The sequence below is a fragment of the Pholcus phalangioides genome, unplaced genomic scaffold, assembly GCF_987345545.1.
Source record: "Pholcus phalangioides strain wild (caught in Gottingen) unplaced genomic scaffold, Ppha-v1.0 ptg000004l_1, whole genome shotgun sequence".
Taxonomy (NCBI): Eukaryota; Metazoa; Arthropoda; class Arachnida; order Araneae; family Pholcidae; genus Pholcus; species Pholcus phalangioides.
In genome coordinates this window covers 17996303-18016264 of record NW_028301597.1, presented here as the reverse complement: position 1 = coordinate 18016264, position 19962 = coordinate 17996303, and the positions used below count along the sequence as shown (strand labels likewise).

General features: G+C 36.4%; 1 protein-coding gene across 4 annotated transcripts in view; it reads right to left on the bottom strand.

The window, feature by feature from the left end:
• Positions 1-2106: 2106 nt before the first annotated feature.
• Positions 2107-19962, bottom strand: part of LOC149086631 (CD151 antigen-like) — a 138995-nt gene continuing 121139 nt past the window's right edge. For all 4 annotated transcript variants that reach the window (XM_089231027.1, XM_089231026.1, XM_089231028.1 and 1 more), the window contains 6 exons: positions 17717-17908; positions 8577-8651; positions 8358-8453; positions 5873-6046; positions 4370-4453; positions 2107-3528 (listed from right to left, as the gene is read on the bottom strand). In XM_089231027.1, the coding sequence (XP_089087153.1) occupies positions 3481-3528; positions 4370-4453; positions 5873-6046; positions 8358-8453; positions 8577-8651; positions 17717-17908 (669 nt within the window). In that variant the 3' untranslated portion in view covers positions 2107-3480. The remainder of the gene's footprint in view (positions 3529-4369; positions 4454-5872; positions 6047-8357; positions 8454-8576; positions 8652-17716; positions 17909-19962) is intronic.

The following is a 19962-nucleotide window of genomic DNA, read 5'->3' as shown; positions in this document are numbered from 1 at the left end:
ATGATTCCATTGCCAGCAGCAAATCAGGACATTTCAGAAGACTTAGATGGAGGTGCTCAGCTTCATTCTGGTCATGTTTGACTTGGAAAGAATTGTGTATATTTTTTTCTCTTTGCTGAGCAATTGAGAGTTAAGATTGTGCAACCAATCCAAGTGGGATCCTCTGTTAGGGCAGTATTTTTTATCCTCTGAAGTTGACACCCATAGCGTGTTGAAATGTAGTGGGAGTTTTGTTTTCCTTATATTCGTTAGTGATTTTCCGAGTATTAGGCAAAGTTAATCTACGCTTCCATACCGTGTAGAATATTGAGACTAAATTCCTCGTATAAATTTCAAAATATTTTCTAGCTAAATTCAACTACTTTGCTGTATTGTAATTATTGAATAAATGATCTTTCAAGAGAGTATAGCACAGATTTCAAGTCCATGGAAGAAACATACAGACACTGCCTGAGCCACTGTGGTGGTCATAGTGACGGTCTCGCATTGTGAGGATCCGGGTTCGAACCCCACTGGCGCCACAGTGGTGGTCGGCTGAAGTTTTTTTTCTGTGGTTCCCAACTTCAAGGCGCGAATGCAAGCCGATCTCCCCGTTAAAAAAGTCTCGCCATAGAGAGCAACAGGCCTACAACGTTACAAATATTGAATCATTACACTTCACACACAACTTGAAGTATAGATAGCAGCACTGAAATATCAGACAACACTAGCTACACACTCAGACTGTTAGGTGCACTCACTTTGTTCCAGACTCTGCCACGAAGAGATCTTGGCAACGGGATAAGTCCGGTGGCAGAGACCGTGGCGTTAATTCATTCAGACACTACCTGAATTGAAAGCAAACATAACATGTTGCTGCAGTTCAAGAAATGAGTCATGTTACTGTTGAACATGGCTATAATGTGCTTTGAACAAATGCTACGATTGTTTCAAATTTGTTTCTTGTTCTTTAAGTGCCACTTTTTACACTGGTGGTTGAAAATTGAACTACTTTTGGTTTTCTCCCCATGGTCTATATATAAGGTACAGTAATCTCACTTCTGAAGTATGAAAGCCCCTGGATAATCTAGCGGAGATGAAGTTTGAAATGAAAATTCATATTTCTCCATCTGTGTGGGAAATTGAATTACCACCCTCTCTGGGAGAGTGCTCTACCATTAAGCTACAGATATTTTCTTTCCTTAGAAAATATGGTTTAATGCTGAATGGGACTGCACATGGGCAGCCTCCTAGCTCAGCTAATACCCCCAAGATGGCAACATATAGTGAGAAATGTGATGTCACTCTCCGCTGTTCATACGAAGTACGAAAGCCTGGATAACCAAGCAGCGATGAAGTTTGGAAAGAAAATTCACATTTCTGTGGGGGAGGGGGGGGGGAATCAGAGTAACATTGTTTCTCTCTATATGCCACTATCTGGGAGCCTAACGTAGCTCAGTCCCTTTCAGCGTTCAACCATATGTTCTAAGGAAAGAAAATATGTCCTCTGTAGCTTAATGGTAGAGCATTCCAGAACAGCGAGAGGTTGGTGGTTTGATTCACCAGAATTTTCTTTCTGAACTTCATCTTCACTTGGTTGTCCAGGCTTTCGTATGAACAGTGAATATAGTGACTTCGTTTCTCTCTACCCTCTCAGTTATATGATTATATGCTCTCCCAGTCAGATTTATGTAAGTCATGGTATTCACTTATATGCCTTATTCATCTTTTTTTTGCCCCCTTCTGCCGATGCATAAGTGAGAGATCATTGCATATACCAAGTTCCTATGAAATACGTCCACCATAACAATTATTATATAAGTCTACATTGTCAATTGCCTCAGTCTGGAAGAGAGAAATGCAGGAACATCATTTCAAATTTCTCCGGGGGGGGGGGGGAAGGGAAACAGCCCCAGGAGAAACGTTAGATTTTTGCGAACATATTGTAATTTCATCAGTCCTAACAGAAATTTTCAAGTATAAGCTATAACTAGAATTAAATCATATGTGAAAGGCGATTAAAGCAAGAATACAAGTTTTTTTTTTATGGTTTAATTTTTGTAAAGCTGTTGTATCTTTAAATTATCAAAATTTTCAGTAATGCCTTGAAACAAAGATTTCCATCTATTCTAGTGCTGTGAAATTTATTTTAATGCACAATAAATACAAGATATGAAAATCAAAATTCTACAACAGTTATAATGCACATAGTTACCATTCAAATAATTTTTTTACATAATTTTAACTGATATGTACGACAATTTACACATACTGGCAGTGTGTAAACAAAAACATGCATTCCATGAATTGTTTTCTTTTGTAATTTAAAAAAAAAAAGCTACGATAAAAGATTTACAAGCAGTCATGCAAATGAAAACCAATAGAACATTTAAAGAAAATAATAAATCACAGCAAAACACACATTTCCTTAAGGAACAAGAACATTTCACAATGGTGAATCAAAAATCAAACAAACCTCTAAAATGTGCTAGAGTTGTTGGAAAGGTCAGTTTTTTCCTTATATATAATGTATATATATAACCAACATTTGTATTTGTGTCCAAGCTTTAGAATTTTTTTAACATTTCTGCTCTAACAATGTTTAAGCCTATAACATCTAAAAAAGCTCGAAAACTTTCAACATCCAATTGGGGGAAACATTTCATATAATATATCTATTTAAATTAACAATTTCTCTCTCCGGAACTACAAATGCATGCAATGGCTCGGGAAAATTAATGTGCTTATTCTTTTTGTGAATCCACAGCTGGCTCGGTGAGGAAGTGTATATAGATAATAATTATTTTTTAATAAAATTGGCAAAACTGAGCATTTGTTTTTCCGGAGAGTAAATATATATATATATATATGTGTTTGGTGTATAATATACAAACTATCAGTTCAAAATCATCTAATTTTTTTTTCGAACAGGTATTTAATTTTTTTAAATACTCATAATTGTCTACACAAAAAACACACACAACATAAATAATACACACCAAATATTTACTCATGTACAGTCACAGTTATTCAGTGCTATAAGAAAAGTCTGCACCTTGCTGTTCAAAAACAAAAAAGTTGCACAAGTTTCATCGCGGACTCAAACCATATTTCCATGGCCATTGTATATTGATGCGGTTGAGATGAAAGAACGAAAAGTGTTATCAGGAAATATCTTTTTAATGCTCACGGTGAAACTGACATCCAGAAGCAAAGTTGGCCGGTTAATTATTTTAGAAATACTGAATGGTAGTAGAAAAGGCACTTCCATTTAATTAGGAGGAGATGAGATTTTAATTGAAATCATCAAAAGGTGGTGCGAATTGAAGCGGAATTGAGATTTGAATTGATGCTGGTGTTGGTGCTTTGATTTTTCTGTGAGGAAAGACTTTCTTAGATTTGTCTCGGACCAGCTGTAGAAAATTAAAAAAAAAGAAAAGGTGATCAACACCCCTTTTATTTTTTTTCTTTGTGTTTTTAATCGATGTTTGTTTCTATCTTCTACTTGATTAACCAGAACAGAGTGCAAGATAATGCCATTCCAATAACCTGCAAGAGAAAAGGTTTTAAAGGTTTTCTTTGCCCAATGAAAAAAGAAAAAAATTGTATCAATCTTTAGAATTTCTTCAAAAAATTACTGCTTCAACCTGTGGGGACTCAAAGCCCCTAGTTCATCAAGACCAAAGCTGGTTAAAGAGTACTCAGCTTTGGTCAAGACCATCAACAACAGAAGCAGTTGGTTTTTGAATGCGCTTGTGAATGGCAGCGATTGTCGAATGTTTTTTATTTATACAGTATATTATTATTTATGAACATATAATACTGTATAAATACATATAATACTGAACATTATACTGTATAAATAAAAGACTAAAATATCCTTCTGACAACAACAATCATGGCCATTCACAAGCGTGTTTGAAAACCAACTGCTTTTATTGTCTATGGTCTTGACCAACTGTTAGCTTTGACTGAGTCTCCATGGACCACACTCTTGTCTAGCCTGTCCCAATAGTCATTCAAAAACATTTGCTTCCCCCTACTGCAATGAAGCACCAGCTGCGTAGGCTGGCTACACTGGGCAGATGTTCCTTGGTGAATATTTGCCTCCAGAACACTCTTAGGATACTCTGGCCACACATTGGTCAAAGAATGCCACCAGAAACAGATTGGAAGATCGGGAAGGAAGGCTACTTCGACTTGGGGTGGAGGCTGGAAGGTATTTTTTGTTGGCTTCTACCAGCCTTCAACATTTGGCGACCATTGCCAATGGAACATATTGGGCATGGCTAGACACGAGTGCAGTTTCCGCTTTAGCAAAACGTGTTGAAGCTTATAATTATTTAAATTGAATCAGAGGAGATGTATGCATAAATATATTTTATCCTACCAGGAGGCATGCAATGCCAACACCAATACCACCAACAATTTTTGCGTGTCTTAAAACGAATTCCTTCATTTTCTCATAACAGCCCTGGAAATAGAAGAAAAATAATATATAAATAAATAATATAAATAAATAATATTTTAACTGTTTAAAACTATAATTATAGATTGTTATTGAAAAAAATACAGGTAAATCCAGTCCGAGATGAAGCTATCTAAAAAGTATCATTGCAAAGGTGCTGTAGTAAAATGCTTTGAAGCTAATAAAATAGTTGCCAACTTTAGAGGGTGAGAATTAAGATTTTCACGATATGATCCAAAAACCATATATAAAAAGTATTTTTTAAAAACAAATTAGGGATTTTTTTCCTTAATGAAAATAAAATCGCAGGATTTTTTCTTCATTTCATAGAAAAAAAAAAATGGACATCGTGACTAGCAGTGTCTGCCAGTATGCATCTAGATGTGTGATTAAGGCATCAAAATTCAATTTTGTTCCTCCAAATTTTAAAGTTTTCAAACAGTTATTTCTCGCTGACAAAAAAACAAACTTTTTCAAAAATACCCCTTTTAATTTCTTCAAAATTATTTTTTTGGATAACACTGGTGCCGACTACTTCACTAAGCACCAACTCTGGCCATATCGCTATTTACTGCTATTAATGAGATGGGTTGGAAATGAAGGCGCTGTCTATCGGTGGTCGCCTCAAAAGCTCGTTAAGGAAAATATCTTTAACTATATCCTCTCACGGATTCGAACCCGGACCGTAACTGCAACCTTCACGGTGGTAGACGAGCATCTTACTGCCACGCCACTCGGGCGCAAGTGGCGGTGATTTCTAAAATTGAACGCATAATCGTCCAGAGCGCATGCCGATCCGACTGAATTCGGCGAATTCTCTCTTCGTAGCCGAAATTGAAAAATTTCTTTGTGATTTCGTGCAATGTTGACAATTTACTTCTCGCATGTAACGTTATTGTGACAAAGTAAAAAAACACAGGCAACAGACTTTTCCGGGTAAATTCGAGAGATTTAAATTTCGGGAGTCGTGGGGATGGAGTAGAAATCCAGGAGTCTTGATTTCAGATTGACTTGACAGATTAGTAATGACATCGTTGAAATTTGTTCGATTACTTTCATATAAGTGTAACAAAATTAGCTCGTAAATTATTTGAACTATTTCTTTGGTCACTGACCTCGCGTAACACGATTTCAACCCACACATCTTTGAATACGCACCCGTAAAAAACATATTTTTGTTGTTCCGGATACTGAAGGCAATGTTGAATGCTTTAAAATTTCAAACAGCTTCATTTTCGACAGATAGCAAACGTGTAAAACACATTGATGAAAGAGTTTGTGATCAAATTTATTTATTTTTTCCTCTCCTAAGATTATCGCTCTTAGTCTGCCTCTGGGTTTTTCCCCAGAATTTCGGCATGTTTGAAAATGTCGTCAACCGTCACGAAAATGGTAAAGATAAACGTTTACCCTTTCTTTCCTTACCTCGAGATAAGCGTTGTTCTCAGTCGGCTGCCTCTGACACCTGTCTCGCAATCCGAGATCTTTGGTCTTACAACATGTCGCAGGTATTTTGTATTCGCCGCTGAAATTCGGATTTCTTTTCGACCATACCTCGTAACCGGGCGTCTTATCGATGGACATGCCACAGCACTCAAACTACGCACAAACGAGAAAAATTCACAAAAAAAAGAAAGAATGCCATTAAATCATTTTATTTCTATAAGAAAAAAATAAAATAAACTATTTCTCAGCACATGCAAAAATGAAAAATATTTCATAGACAATCGTCATCGTTACAATCGCGGGAGGCGAAAATTAATGCCGCAATTTTCTGTATACCTCGTAGGCTACCCGCGGTAAGAAATTTTTGTATTGCTTGCAGAGCTTAAACATTTTCACATTCCGAAACAAAGAAAAATTCCAATCCAAAAAAAAATGTCATTTACAAATTTTTAGGCCGGTCGCTCACTGGGAGTTACTACGAGTAAAACCAAGTCGCGTGTAAGCGCAGGACTACTATAGCTGTCCCGCACATCAAGCGACTTGTTCCGTGACTTGCTTTCGCTCGTGGTAGTTCTATTGGACGACCGGCCTTACTCTTATTAGGCCGGTCATCCATTGCAAGCTACATCATGCGGCAAGCTAACATCAGCGGAAACAGTGAGTCCGGTGACAAAGGGCGTCCGACGTCGTCCACTGAAAGCGAGCTTTACACGGTACTGAATTTGCGACTGCACTCCATACAGACGAGTGTGTTTAGTTAAATAATCTTGAGAAAATATTGATAAAACTAAAATTTGAGAAAATTTATCTAGTCCACACTTAATGAGACATCTGGAACAAACTTGAAGAAGGGGTTCTTGTTGTAAATAATTATATTTAATCTATTACTATTTACCATCACAACTCATGAACGACAATTATCAAAGTCGAGTTTTCATGCTAATGCGGGCAAGTAGGGAGAGACCCAAAGGGGAAGAAAAAAAAAATGCAGCGATGCCGCGGAAAAAGTAAACAACCATACTTTCTTTCAAACTGAACACAAATCCGATCTATCACCATGGACAATTTACTCCCGATTGAATTGTGCAGGTATTGTGAATGTGTGCATAGGCGTACGCAGAACTTTCTCGAGGGGGGTTTTCAGATTTTTTTGTCTTCTGAGGGAGATTTACTTTTTTTCCCTGCAAAATAACACTATAATCTTGGCTCGGGGGGGGGGGGGGGTTTAGAACCCTAAAACGTCCCTTTGAGTATGCCAATGAGTATGTATCTAACAGTCTAAGTGCGTACATGGTGTTGTGCGTAAAATTTGTGCTGCCATCTGTTTCGAATTGTGAGTGAAGTGTAGTGATTGAACATTTGTAGCGTTGTAGGCTGGGCCGTCATTTCAACTTTTTCCGGGGGGGGGGAAGCAAAGAACATGTACTCAATGTATTTGTGTATATACACACACCATGTTTATTGTATTTTCAAAAGCCAGGGGGCAACGGTCTCCCTGACTTCCCAAATAACGGACCTGGTTGTGGGGCTGTTGCTCTCTGTGGCGAGACTTTTTAACGGGAAGATTAGCTCGTATTCGCACCCCGAAGTTGGGAACCACAGAAAACCAACTTCCTGCGCATGCGCAGATAATACGAGTAGCACATATTGCTAATCTGAGCGGAATCATCGCGATTCCTAGCTCGTCTGCTGATTTCGCTCTCTCAAGTTCGTTTGCGGTGGATGAAGTTCTCTTACTTTCTGTGCAATGGGATCGGTCTTGTGAAGACAGACAACTGCGGGAGACTGGTTTACCGCTTCAAGTCGCTGCCGATGGATGATCGGTGATGGCTTTTCGGTTAAAAGTCCGATTGGATACGGACCGAGCCATCACACAGTTAGTGGATGACCGGCCTTATCCTTCAAACCTTCCCCAAGAAACATTTAAAAATTGGAAATTTTTTATGGCCAACGCATTCTGGAATGGGTACCTTAAGCCGGGAACTTCAGTGAGCTCTCGGGGCTCTTTCACACACACCGGTTTCATTCGGACGGAAAAATGCCGTCCGAACCAATCTGTTCTTGTGCAAGGATGACGTCACTCTCCGCTACCAAACGAAAGTTTTTAACAACTGGCTGTTGCGAAGATATATTCTGGAAGGAGAAAATTCAACTGCTCCAAGGAAAGATTGAGAGATTCGGTGCCTCTGTAATCTAGTGGTCTAGGGCGTTCACCCGGAAAGTGAAAGGACGTGGGTTCGATTCCCCGCAGGGGAACAGGATTCGGCTGTGGTACGACTCACCGTTTGGGAATCACCGACATAAGTAAAAAGGCACAAGCAAAAACAGAAGAATCTGAAGTCTCAAACAAGAGATTACAGTGTTTACTTCTTGGACATTTCATTAGAGGAAGCATAATTGAATAGAATTTCTGCAAAAGATTCAAAAACAAAAGAATTATTATAAAATAAATCGATGTACTCACATGACTCTGTACTGCATCCCATGCTTCAGTAACGGCGGAATCATTTTGATAGATCTTAATGGTCATCAGCATTTCTGTGTACATCCTGTCATCAACCTTTTTGAAAAAAATTGAAGCATTAATACAGAACGGCTTCCAAATATATAAAATATTTAAAAAAGAGGTGGTTTATATAAGATGTTGGAAACATAAGATATATACAAATTTAATCTGATTTACCTCATTCCGGAAAACATATCCAAGGATTCCTCCAACCAGCATCGTGATGAAGATCATGAACAAGATTATGAAAAACTACAACGATAACAAATAAATTAAATTGGAACGGTAAAGAAAAACAGGAAAATAATTATCTTTTGTAAAACGAGAAATAAGTTGACGTATTTGAAATTGGATAAAATTTCAATATCGTGGAAAGTCTCAATCGGAATGAGTTTCTACTGGGAATATTAAATTGTGAATCTCTCTTCTGTAACGCGATATCAAATTGAAAATGCCTCTAAATCTCACTGGAAGAAGAAAAAAAATTGTAAAATTTCAATTTAGAGAGAATAGAAATGCTCAAGTTCCTCGAGTGAATTTGGCTACAATGCAATGGTTTCGCTCAAACGTATGATACGAATTACAGAATATTTTTTCAGACAGACAAATTTGTTTCTTAATTAGAAAAATTGGACGATAGACGTAAACAATATATCAAATTATTTGCAATTCTATATCTTTCGATTTTCATTCTACTATATTCCTAAAAACATACAGGGTGGTTCAAAAGTCACATTACACATTTTTAAAAACTAATATAAAATCGAGCAATAGCCATATATATCGGTACGAAGCGTTGTAAAATGCCAGTAATTATGAAGAACTTCATTGAAAAAAAAACAAAACATATCAAAATTTCACGTTAGGATGGTGTGGCTGACATTGTATAAATGAAAACACGAATCACTCAAACAATGAAGAATACCGCGATCTGTATTGACAAATTTATTGAACTGAATTAAATTATCGTTTATACGTGGCTCGAGCAACAAAGATTTTGCACATCAAAATGTGTACTCTGTGGTAATATACAGGGTTTACACAAATGAATGACACGATTTTAAAAATTCATATTTTCATAAAAATGTTACACGTAATATAATCTGTGTGATACATAATGTGATACATAAAAATAAAGGAAAATCTTCAGTTTTTTTTAAACAACGCTCATAGCTTCCATAGCAGTGTCTGAAATTAAAAACTGCGAAAAAAATGATAGAAAAAGTTTTGGTGTATGAGGATATGCAAGGGTTGTTTCAGTTACTTCTGCACAACGTGCATTTAGAAATTTGTAACTGAAAAAAAAGAAAAAAAGGGTTCAGTCAATTTTAGCCACTACGTTCTACGCAATGACTGCCATCTATTGAGCGATGCTAAAAAAATTCGTCAAATGTTTTCATTTTTATGTATCACAGATTATATTATTAATAGTTGCGAAAATAAAAACTTTTAAAATCATGTCATTCATTTGTGCAAACCCTGTATATTTATCACTGTTTTCATGATCCATGAGACATCTATGCATGAAAATTAAAAAAAAAAATTTTATCATGGGAATTTAAAAAAAGGCCGAACCTAAGAATTTTCACTGAAAAATCACACACTTGTACGCCAATTAAATAATCAAAAATAAATTTTGAAACGTGGTGTTATGACAAACTCAGGAGAAATTCATTTTGGAAGTTGGAAGCACACAGACCACATCGCCATTGCCCTTATGGACATAGTAGGTACCTCTGGAAGATCTTTTATATATTCAATAAATATTCAAATATCTGCACATATTCCGCCGAACCCCCGATATCCCGAATCAGATGGGACTAAATATTTTTGTTCCCTAGAAATCTCTTGGAGAATCATTGATTCGGGGCTGACATGAGCACATACGTATATAGGGGTATTCAGACAAGATGGGAAAAAATTTAAGAGATGATAGTACACACTAATACAAACAATTGTTATCATTTCTGTATCAAAAAATGCGTGGTTTAACATGAAACGCAAACGGCCGCTCCATAAACGTTAAAACGGCATTCCTGTTGAAATTTATCGGGAGAAAAGGAACACCATGCATGCAAATGTAACCTGAGGAAATCTCGTCTTCCACACTTATTGCTCTGGCAGTCCTTGTACAACCTGCATCAGACCGGGAAGCAAGAATTGATCCCGTTTCACACAGCTGCCGATGCAAGTGTGCAAATGTTTTCGGATTGGGCAACCACCTGTGGGAAAAATGCTCACCGAACATTCGTGTTGCCTCTGTGGTACTTCAATTTGCATGTCCGCTTTTTCGGTACTACTAAAGTGCGCTATTATCTCCTACATTACAACTGTTAGAACGGTTGCACGCTGGAATAACTTCACAGGGCTGGCATCCACGCCTTTTATTCGCTGTTACGCAGATTTGCATACGGTTTCTTCTTCCCCAGGTTACATTTGCATGGGGGATGGTGTTCTTTTTTCCTGGCAAATTTCAACAGGAATGCCCTTTTAACGTTTGCGGAACTGCCGTTTCGAAACGCGCTAGCGCATTTGCGTTTCATGTTAGTTAGACCATGCATTCTTTGATGACAATTGTTTGTATTGGTGTGTGCTATCATCTTTTAAAGCTTTTCCCCATCATTTCTGAATCACCCTGTATACACACAGATACTTCAAAACAATTCGTTAAATCAGGTTTCGACTGAACAAAGCACCATCGGAATCTCTGAATAATACGCGATCGCGTATTATTCAGATATTCCGATTCATTTCACGTCCTTTAATCGTGAAAGTTTTGTCTTTGCTATATGGGCTAGAGTGACTTTTAACCAGTGGTCCTTGGAGAGGATTGGATGAGATAATTAACTTATTGTGTTTTCTATTGTTATGTGCAGAATATTATTCTGTGAAGAGGTCCGTGGCCTGCGTCTTACTACCACAAAGGGTCTGTGGAAAACAACAGCCGCTGAACTAGACTGATGCGTCCATTAACATAGAAGGGGATCCTTGAAGCTCTCCCATCCGCCCTCTTTGAGTGCAAGTGTGACGTCAGTATTATCGATATAGACTAGTGGTTTCACCCTTTTTCCTTCCCGCAGCCCCTAGGATGAGTTTTTACCTGTTAGAAAATAGTTTCTGTAATTGATTACATTAATTATCCATTAAATAATTTCTACATATTTTTTTACTTATTCAATGCTCTTTTCGGATATGGCTAATATTTAATTTTGACTTTACTTTTAAATTAATTCAAAAACGAAACTAAAAAAATTTAATACTTCCTAATGCTTGGAAGAACAAATTTATTGAATATTATTGATGCCAACCGCAACTACTATAAATTAATGTTTCTTTGACACTTGACTGAACCTTTTTTGCCGTTTTTCCTGAGTCATGTGTTAACGGCAGTATCAAATCTAAGCTAATAACGCAAGATACCAATGTAAACAAACCACGAAATAGTCTGAGTAAATAATGATATTTTTTCCTCAACCGAAATGGAAAAAAACTACTACCGTAATCGAAAATTAAATTTTTATAACGCAAAATCCGTATGATACCTTTCTCCGACAGACAAGGCGTCATAATATTGGTATGATTCATACTTTTTTTAAGAATTGAAAAATTCAATTTTTATATTCATTTTAATTTTCTGAATAATCGGTCAACATGTGATTTTTTTCCATCTCGCACCCCCCAAAATGCTCTCCCGCAACCCCAGGGGTGAGTGCACCCTTCTTCAACAATTAAACGTGACTTCACTTGGAGCGGCAAAACCATTTTATTGTTCAAAGATGGACGATGATGAGTCCGCCTTCCTGTCTAGACACCATACCTAAACGTACTAACGTGATTTAATGAGTACTGCTCCCAAAACAAAAACCCTCACCTTATTTTATAGAGAAGTTCTTTTTTAGTTGAAAATATACAAGGTAGACGCAAAGTCCTCGACAAGTTATGAAAATTAATAACAAATCAACTAATTTACATGAAAAGGTGCGGTTTTGTACTATAACTCTTGTCATATATATAGCATACAGTTTTTATTCGAATTTTCACATCTGAAAAAAAGTTCGAATTCCACTCTCACACACACACACAGGTGGCACCTTATATAAAACGAAAAACTATGAAACTATGTAACATGTAAAATGCAACACAAATAGTTTTATGTAACGCAAACATTAATTATGCACTGTCACACTTTAATATGAGTGCCCTTTTTAGCTCGTTCTATATTTAAACGGATGAAATATGCAACGCAAATTACCATGAACATTAATAATGCTGCATTTTATGTGTTATGTCGAGTTTTTCGTTTTATAGTGAAACCTGTGAGTGAAATTTAAACTATTTTTTTTTTAAAAAAAGCCATGAAAATATTATTTTAGTGGAAACCACGCACCTTTTTTTATGACAATTGGTTGATTTTTTATTAATAAAGATCGGAAATTGTAAAAATAGGCAGGCAAAAAGACGCTGAAAATTGCTTAAAATAAGCACTAAAAAGCATTTATAATTAGTGTAAAAAAAGAAAAATGAGTAAAATCTAAGATATTAACCGAAACGAATTTTCTAGATATTATGCTGAACTCGGAAAGGAAAAATCGTTTGGTCTCAGCCGGGACCAGAATCCGGTTCCTCCTGGAAACCACCTTCAGTATTGAGCTGGGGGGGGGGGGAGGGGGGGGGGACCGTCTACCTTTCTAAGATATTTACCCTTTACTTTTGGCCTTATTACTCTAAAAATCAATAAGAGTTTCTATTTTTCAAATAGAGGGAGACATTTTATATTTTGAGCTCGTTTCGGCATTGATGTTTCTAAGCAACTTCTAAACATTCGATTTTTATACGGAGTTCTTATAATTACCGGCAGAATGGCTAAAAGGCACTCATGTCTCTTATTGGTTGACAAGCCAAGCAAGACCGATTTTCGACCTGTATTTAGGAGATAAATACCATGTGTGGAAGAGACATATTGATGTGCATTCTTAAAAAACGATAGAAAAATTGCCAAACAATAAGTGACATTTTTATACTATCAAATTCTACGTGAATCACGAATACAGCCTGACACTCTACATAACTTGCACGGTCACAAATACAGCGTTCCTGGAAGTGCAATATGGTTTTAAATATTGACAATATTTTTTTGTCTTGTACTATAACAGCATTAATAGCATTTAGAATACCTCCCCCATTTGCTTAATATGTAACTCCTCAAAAATTTTCTTCACTGGATATTTCATTGCTTGCCAATTAAAGGGTTCGAAAAATGACTAAAAAACATGGCTAAAAAATTCACTCCATCTATGTTTCGCGTATTTGTTTATAATAATTGCATTATTGGCTAAGCTGATACTATCAAGCCAAAAATATGTTATTGTGATCCTTCAAGCTTATTTCTGAGGTGATTTCATTCAATTAGATACGTAAGTTAACTAACATGCAGGATAATGTTAGCTCTAATTAAGGAACAATAATAAGTGAATAATTATATATAATCAAGTTTTTAAAATTAAAATTTTCTCCAATAATCTCTGTGAATTTGATAGTATGGTGAAATATGTATGGCAAAGACGAAAAGTCTTAGTCATTTCTAATTCTGGCAGTAATCAAGATTTGTATCATGTCTACCCCCCCCCCCAGGCATCAATTCCTATTTTCGATTAACCACTTCACGTACAAGCGTTTGGCAAGAAATTTGGATTACCTCTATTTAACGAATTGGTTATAAATTTGGTAACTTTGTCCTAACCGAACCGCACGCGGAAAAAAATATAAAAGAAAAAAGTATAATAGATAAAGTAGATAAGAGTTTTTTTAGAATCCTCTTTTCACTGTAACCCTACGTGTTACATTTCACTCTTACATATGTATATAGTAAAAAGATACATTATATGTGTGAAAAAAATTATTAACAAGAGTGTAGAAATAAAGGAGGGAAAGAAAAAGCAACTTCCTTAGACAGGGTTACTATAAAGCTTCGTGACTATGGGGGGGGGGGAGGGAAGAGTGGAAAGAAAACACAGAACTTGTTTGAATTTATTCCACTGGTTTTTGGATGTAATATTAAGCCCATAATCGTAAAGAGGTTAAATAGGGCTATCTGATAAGAATTATTACTAGGAATTTAAATGTTTGAAAAATTCGAAAAATGCATTTTCCAAAAAAAGTTTGAAAATAGGCAAAAAAAGTATTTATGACATTTTGCCTGAACTTCGGGGCTCTAGCTTATTAATTTTTAAAATGTGTGCCCAGGACTTCTCATTCACACTGTATGCACTCAAATGTTACGAATGATTTTTCATTGCACACACACTACTGTTCGAACACCTGTACATGCGAAGGTTGGTGCGCTAACTGCTGGACTGCCAGGTGGCCACACATAAATTAATTTTCTTTCACATTAGAAAGTCACATTCACGCGCATTTTATATCCTGCAAAGAGTTTAAAAAAAAACTGATGATATTGCTTTGTACTTGAAATACACATGCCGTTTAGTAAAGTAGTAGTAGTAGTAGCAATGCTAATAACGAAACTGATGCAAGTAGAACCCCAGTTCTCGTAATAATGCATATACTTAAGAAAGAGTCGCAGCAGAAGCTGGTCTCTATAGAAATGTTTCCTAATCGCTTTTAAACGATCGACGTCGAAGTTCGGAATATGATCCCTGACATTTTCCATACAGATTTTCGGGGGCCAAAGAAATTTTTTACTTTTCTCTCAAGAAATAAAAAACCAATTTCATGAATAATGATGAGGATAAGAGCCATCAAGGAAAGTATTTTCGCGGATCCCATCAAAGCACTTCTTCCTTCTACAAACGATGGCAAGGCACGCGAATATGCTTCTTCCCCCCTATTTTATTCCTCCAGAGGATCTGCCACAGCAACTTTAATGATTCCGTCTTTAAGCAATTAAATGGTTCGGAATGAACCCCGCAAAACTTCATTTACCCTCCTACCTCACCGTCCATTCTCAAACACGAATCATTGGCTCCTTACGCAAAGTATGATGAAGAGCCGCATTTTCTTCAAGTATTTATGGAACCTCTATTCGAAGTTTATAAGCATTTAGCATCTCCAGTCTTCTATTAATGAATATACGCATTTATAGCTCAAAGATTTATTTTCAATCTTGTTGATCAGCTTGATTAGGACACCCGAATTATTAGTTTCAATCTCTTTCGTTCAGAAAAAACCTCATTCGTTACATCAATGGAACTGGTTTTAAACATGATACAACAGAGACTTACCCCGTATTTAATGTAACTTCCTCAAACCTACCAAATGATAATATAGAATTTTCATTAATTGCCATATCAGATCAAGTGCTTTAATAAGGTAATTGATTGATTTTGTGAACAACAAACGTCCAGCGAGTTCTTTAAATAGAAAAAGCTAAAATCCAAATAACTTCTCTGAAAAATGTTTTCCAGACTGATAGTCCGATGGAGAGAGTGTGCTAATCTTTGGCTATGCAGCTCTGGAATCAAATCTCGGTTTTGGTATGAATGTTTCTGTCACTATAGAACCCAAAAGGACCTCTTCACTGAATAACACTCATTGCTAACTCAAGCAATCGCTCAGGACCAGAGATCGGCGGATCGATCGCAAAATCATTTTTCCTGACAATTTTCTTTTGGAAATCCTTTCTATAAAAATGTAGGAGAGCATCAGTTGTGGAGATATATTTGCAGTTGTATTTAACTCGAATTCTCAACTATTTTTTTCGAGATAATTTTTTTTCATAGTTAATGACACGTACTGGAAGCCGAAAAAATCATTTAAAAATATCTATCTCGAATTTTACTGCTTATACATTGTTTTAAAGACATACAGAGCCTCAAGAATCGCATCGCACGTAAAATAAATGTATTGAAGTAATATATTACTTTCCTAATATATAACTACCTCTCTTTGTTAGTCAAACTATTGCGAGAAAAAAATTCGAATTTCAAACTTCAAGGTAAGAAATACAAACAAAACATTTTGACAAATTAGAGAAATCACAGCCACACGTGCTCTCCAACAAAGAGGAGTTGCACTAATTGGGACATCTACCAGAAAATTGAAAATATATGACCTGAGAGAGGCGTGGAACTATGGGGGATGATCACTTTCCTTTCAAGCGAAATAACTCAATCAATCCCTTTAGAAACGTATCGTGTTTATGCTGTATAAAAAAAACACCACACCCACACTTGAAAAAGGGAATTTTTCTTAGCTTAAAAATGGGAAAAATCAACTTTGAAAATGTCTTTTGCAATTCAGAAGTCGGGACGACCAGAAAAAAAAGGAACCGTCCCGAAAATGCGGGGCATACGGCTACCCTATTCATAGCGAATAACTTTTAGCAATTTGTAAAATCATACGCGTTCCCCCCCCCCCCGCCCTCCCCAACAGCAAGCTCTAGATTCGCCCATGCATGACCTCAACTTATGTGCAAAGGCGATTTTGAATTTTTATCTTCAAACTGGCTGCAGTAATGAATGTTTAACCCTTACAGCGGCAATCCCGACGCATCTCGTCAAACTTGATCTGCTTTATTTCCGTCGACCCGAATCTTGGGTTCTTGACACGCTTTTATTTCCAATGTGGAAGTTATAATCCGGATCAGGAAAATTTTAAAAACTGCTTAAAGGGTTAGAGAACCCTTTGCGCATAATGCAAAGCTACGCATTTTTGAGGGCTAATAGATTGGCTATAATACCATACGTTTTGGCAACAGTAAATGATAAACTAAATTATAGGTTCGCATCATAAATGAGTTTATATTAGATGAGCGGAAAAAGTCGTAAAACAGATCGCTAGGCTAATGTGGTTGCCTGCCCTTACGATGGACATATAATATTGATTCTTTTGTTATTCAACTTTTGTGTTACAACGGACTTGGTGGCAATGAGACGGAAGACACCCCCTTTGCCGAAAAGATGAAAGCCAAGGATTCCTACGCAGAATAACATTCAGCACATAAAAAGGTGAAAACAATGTTTTCTCATTCAAGCTCACAGAGCTCCCTGAAGCCTCTGAGTCCGCGGACACCTATTTAAGAATCACTAACATAAATGTCTTACTGACAGCTAAAAATGCGCAAAGACATCGGGAAGTTGCTTCTTATGTAGTTTGTGGTTCGTTTTATCTGCCGCGTGGCAACTTGAAAGGAGAGCAAATAATTTTCGAGTAAAGCAGTACCAAAATTTTAAGTACTGTATTAGCTGGGTTAATTACGTGATGGGGAAGCCATTTCTGGTTTTTAGAAAATTCGAAAAAATGGGCACGTACTTTAAGAAAATTTTGTCAATAGTCAAGACGGAAAAAAAAAAACTCACCGTGAGCAGCATACATTTTATTTCTTTGATGGCACCGAGGAACCCCAAGAATGAAATAATGGTAACGATGATACCAGTTGCTATGAGTATGGACGCCGAGCTAACGTATAGATCGCTGCCGAGAAGCCTTTCCATAAAAGATCGGTCCGCTAACGTCCATATTCCGACTGCAAACACCACAATTCCACCAATCTAAAAGAGAAATGAGCTACAGTCACACATTTTGTGCAATTTTTAAAAGTTTAATATATGCATCCTTTATGAAAATCTTCAAGAAATACGAATTATGGAATTTAATAGACTATTAAGTTACTTTTTTTTATTCCTCCGATACTTTTTTATTCTTGAAATGTGTAAATACTGAATTCATCGTAATATTTTAGGTGGTGGCATATGAGTTATACAGGGTGTCCTATAAGTGCTAATGCGGCCTTCATCTCATCAACCACCCGTCGTAGAGGAATGATTTCAATTTAAAATATGCTCAAAACGCGTTCAAAAATTATCCTGTACCAGTTTTCAGAGTGAGAATACAGTGTGTGTGTGACAAAATAAAAAAAATCTAAATTTTTATACGGTCCCACTGTTCTCTAACTTCCAATAAGAAATGCTTGCATCTCCTGAGGCCAACAGAAAAAATTCAATGTTTCTAAGTGTAATAGTCGCTGAGATATTTGAATTCAAAAATCGGAGAAAAGTAATGAAAGAACAGAAAAAAAATAAGGGACAACACTCCTTTCCCAGCTTTCCTCCGACTTTTGAATTCGAATATCTCAGCGAATATCGCACTTGTAAACATGGAATTTTGTTTTGTTGGCCTCAGGAGAGACAGGGCAACAACTTTCTAACCTGAAATTAAAGAACAAGGGGACCGTATGAAAATTTAGATTTTTTATTTTCTTACACTTTATTTTGACTCTCAAAATCGGTACAGGGTAATTTTTGAATGCCTTTTGAGCATTTTTTTTATTACGGCGGATGGTTGATGAGATAAAGGCCGCATTAGCACTTACAGGAAATAGTACGTACAGGGTGCCAGCACGCACCGCATTTCACTGGCGAACCGTTGATACCAGAGGCATACTTCTAATCTGAAAAAGTATCTGAATAATGTGTAGAATTCAGAGGCACCATTCATATTGGAAGGAGTTGTGCAGAAAAAAAAAAAATTCAACTTTTCGTAAGGATACCGTGCTTAAAAATTCAGAGAAAGTTGTTGTCCTGTCCCTCCCAATGCAAAAAAAAAATTCCATAGTTATAACTGCAATATTCACTGAGATATTTGAATTCAGAAACGGAGAAATGTTGGGATAGTTAAAGTATTTTCTATCATGCCCAATTACAGTCTAAGTGCCTAGCACACTAATGTTTTCGAATCGGCATAAACATGATGGAAAGGCCATCTCAGCTGATCCTACATTCAGTGAGGAACATCGTTTCATCAATGAAGGTATTGAAATGTAATTCGTAGTGGAAGACGGTGATATTTCTTTTGAGAATTCATTACATTTAATTACACATGATAAAGACACACACATAGACGTTAGCTTGTTAGCTGATTACGAATAAATCTAGATTGACACAGAAGCAGAAAGACAAGAATCTTAAATCACATCAACATCAATATAACATCAACTTTAATATGTTATCATTTATATTAATGAAATAGATCACGACACATACCATTACAGGGTCATGAGTAGTTTAAAGGAATTGGAAACTTTTAATTTGGTTTGGGAAAAGTTATTCTCACAATAGGGTTTTTTTTTTGTTTTGGTATTTCAAGTTTTTGTTCATAGAGGGCACTGTAAGAAAGCAAATATCAGAAACCTGAACCTTTCGTCAATCTTTTCTGTGTCCGAAACGTTCGTGAAGTCGGTGACGATGGCTGAGAAAAAGCTTCACCAATAGTGCTTTATACATCAATCTCAACATTACAATGAAAACCTTATATAAGCGCCAATAACAGGATAATTCAGAGAAATGAGCTGTAATCCTACACCCTAAATGTTATAAGACTTTCATTTTCATACGTCCAGTGATTTGCTTTCTCTAATGCAGTGCCCTCCTATCGATAAAAATTTGAATTAGTTTTTTTTCTGAAAAAAAATCCCGCTTCGTGAGAATCACTTTTTTTCGCAATCCGCATTCCAATATGCATAATATTTCCTTTGACTTTTATGAATTTTTAAACTATTTACGAATTTTTGGGACACCCTGTATGTATCTCGTTGGTAAAATTGATA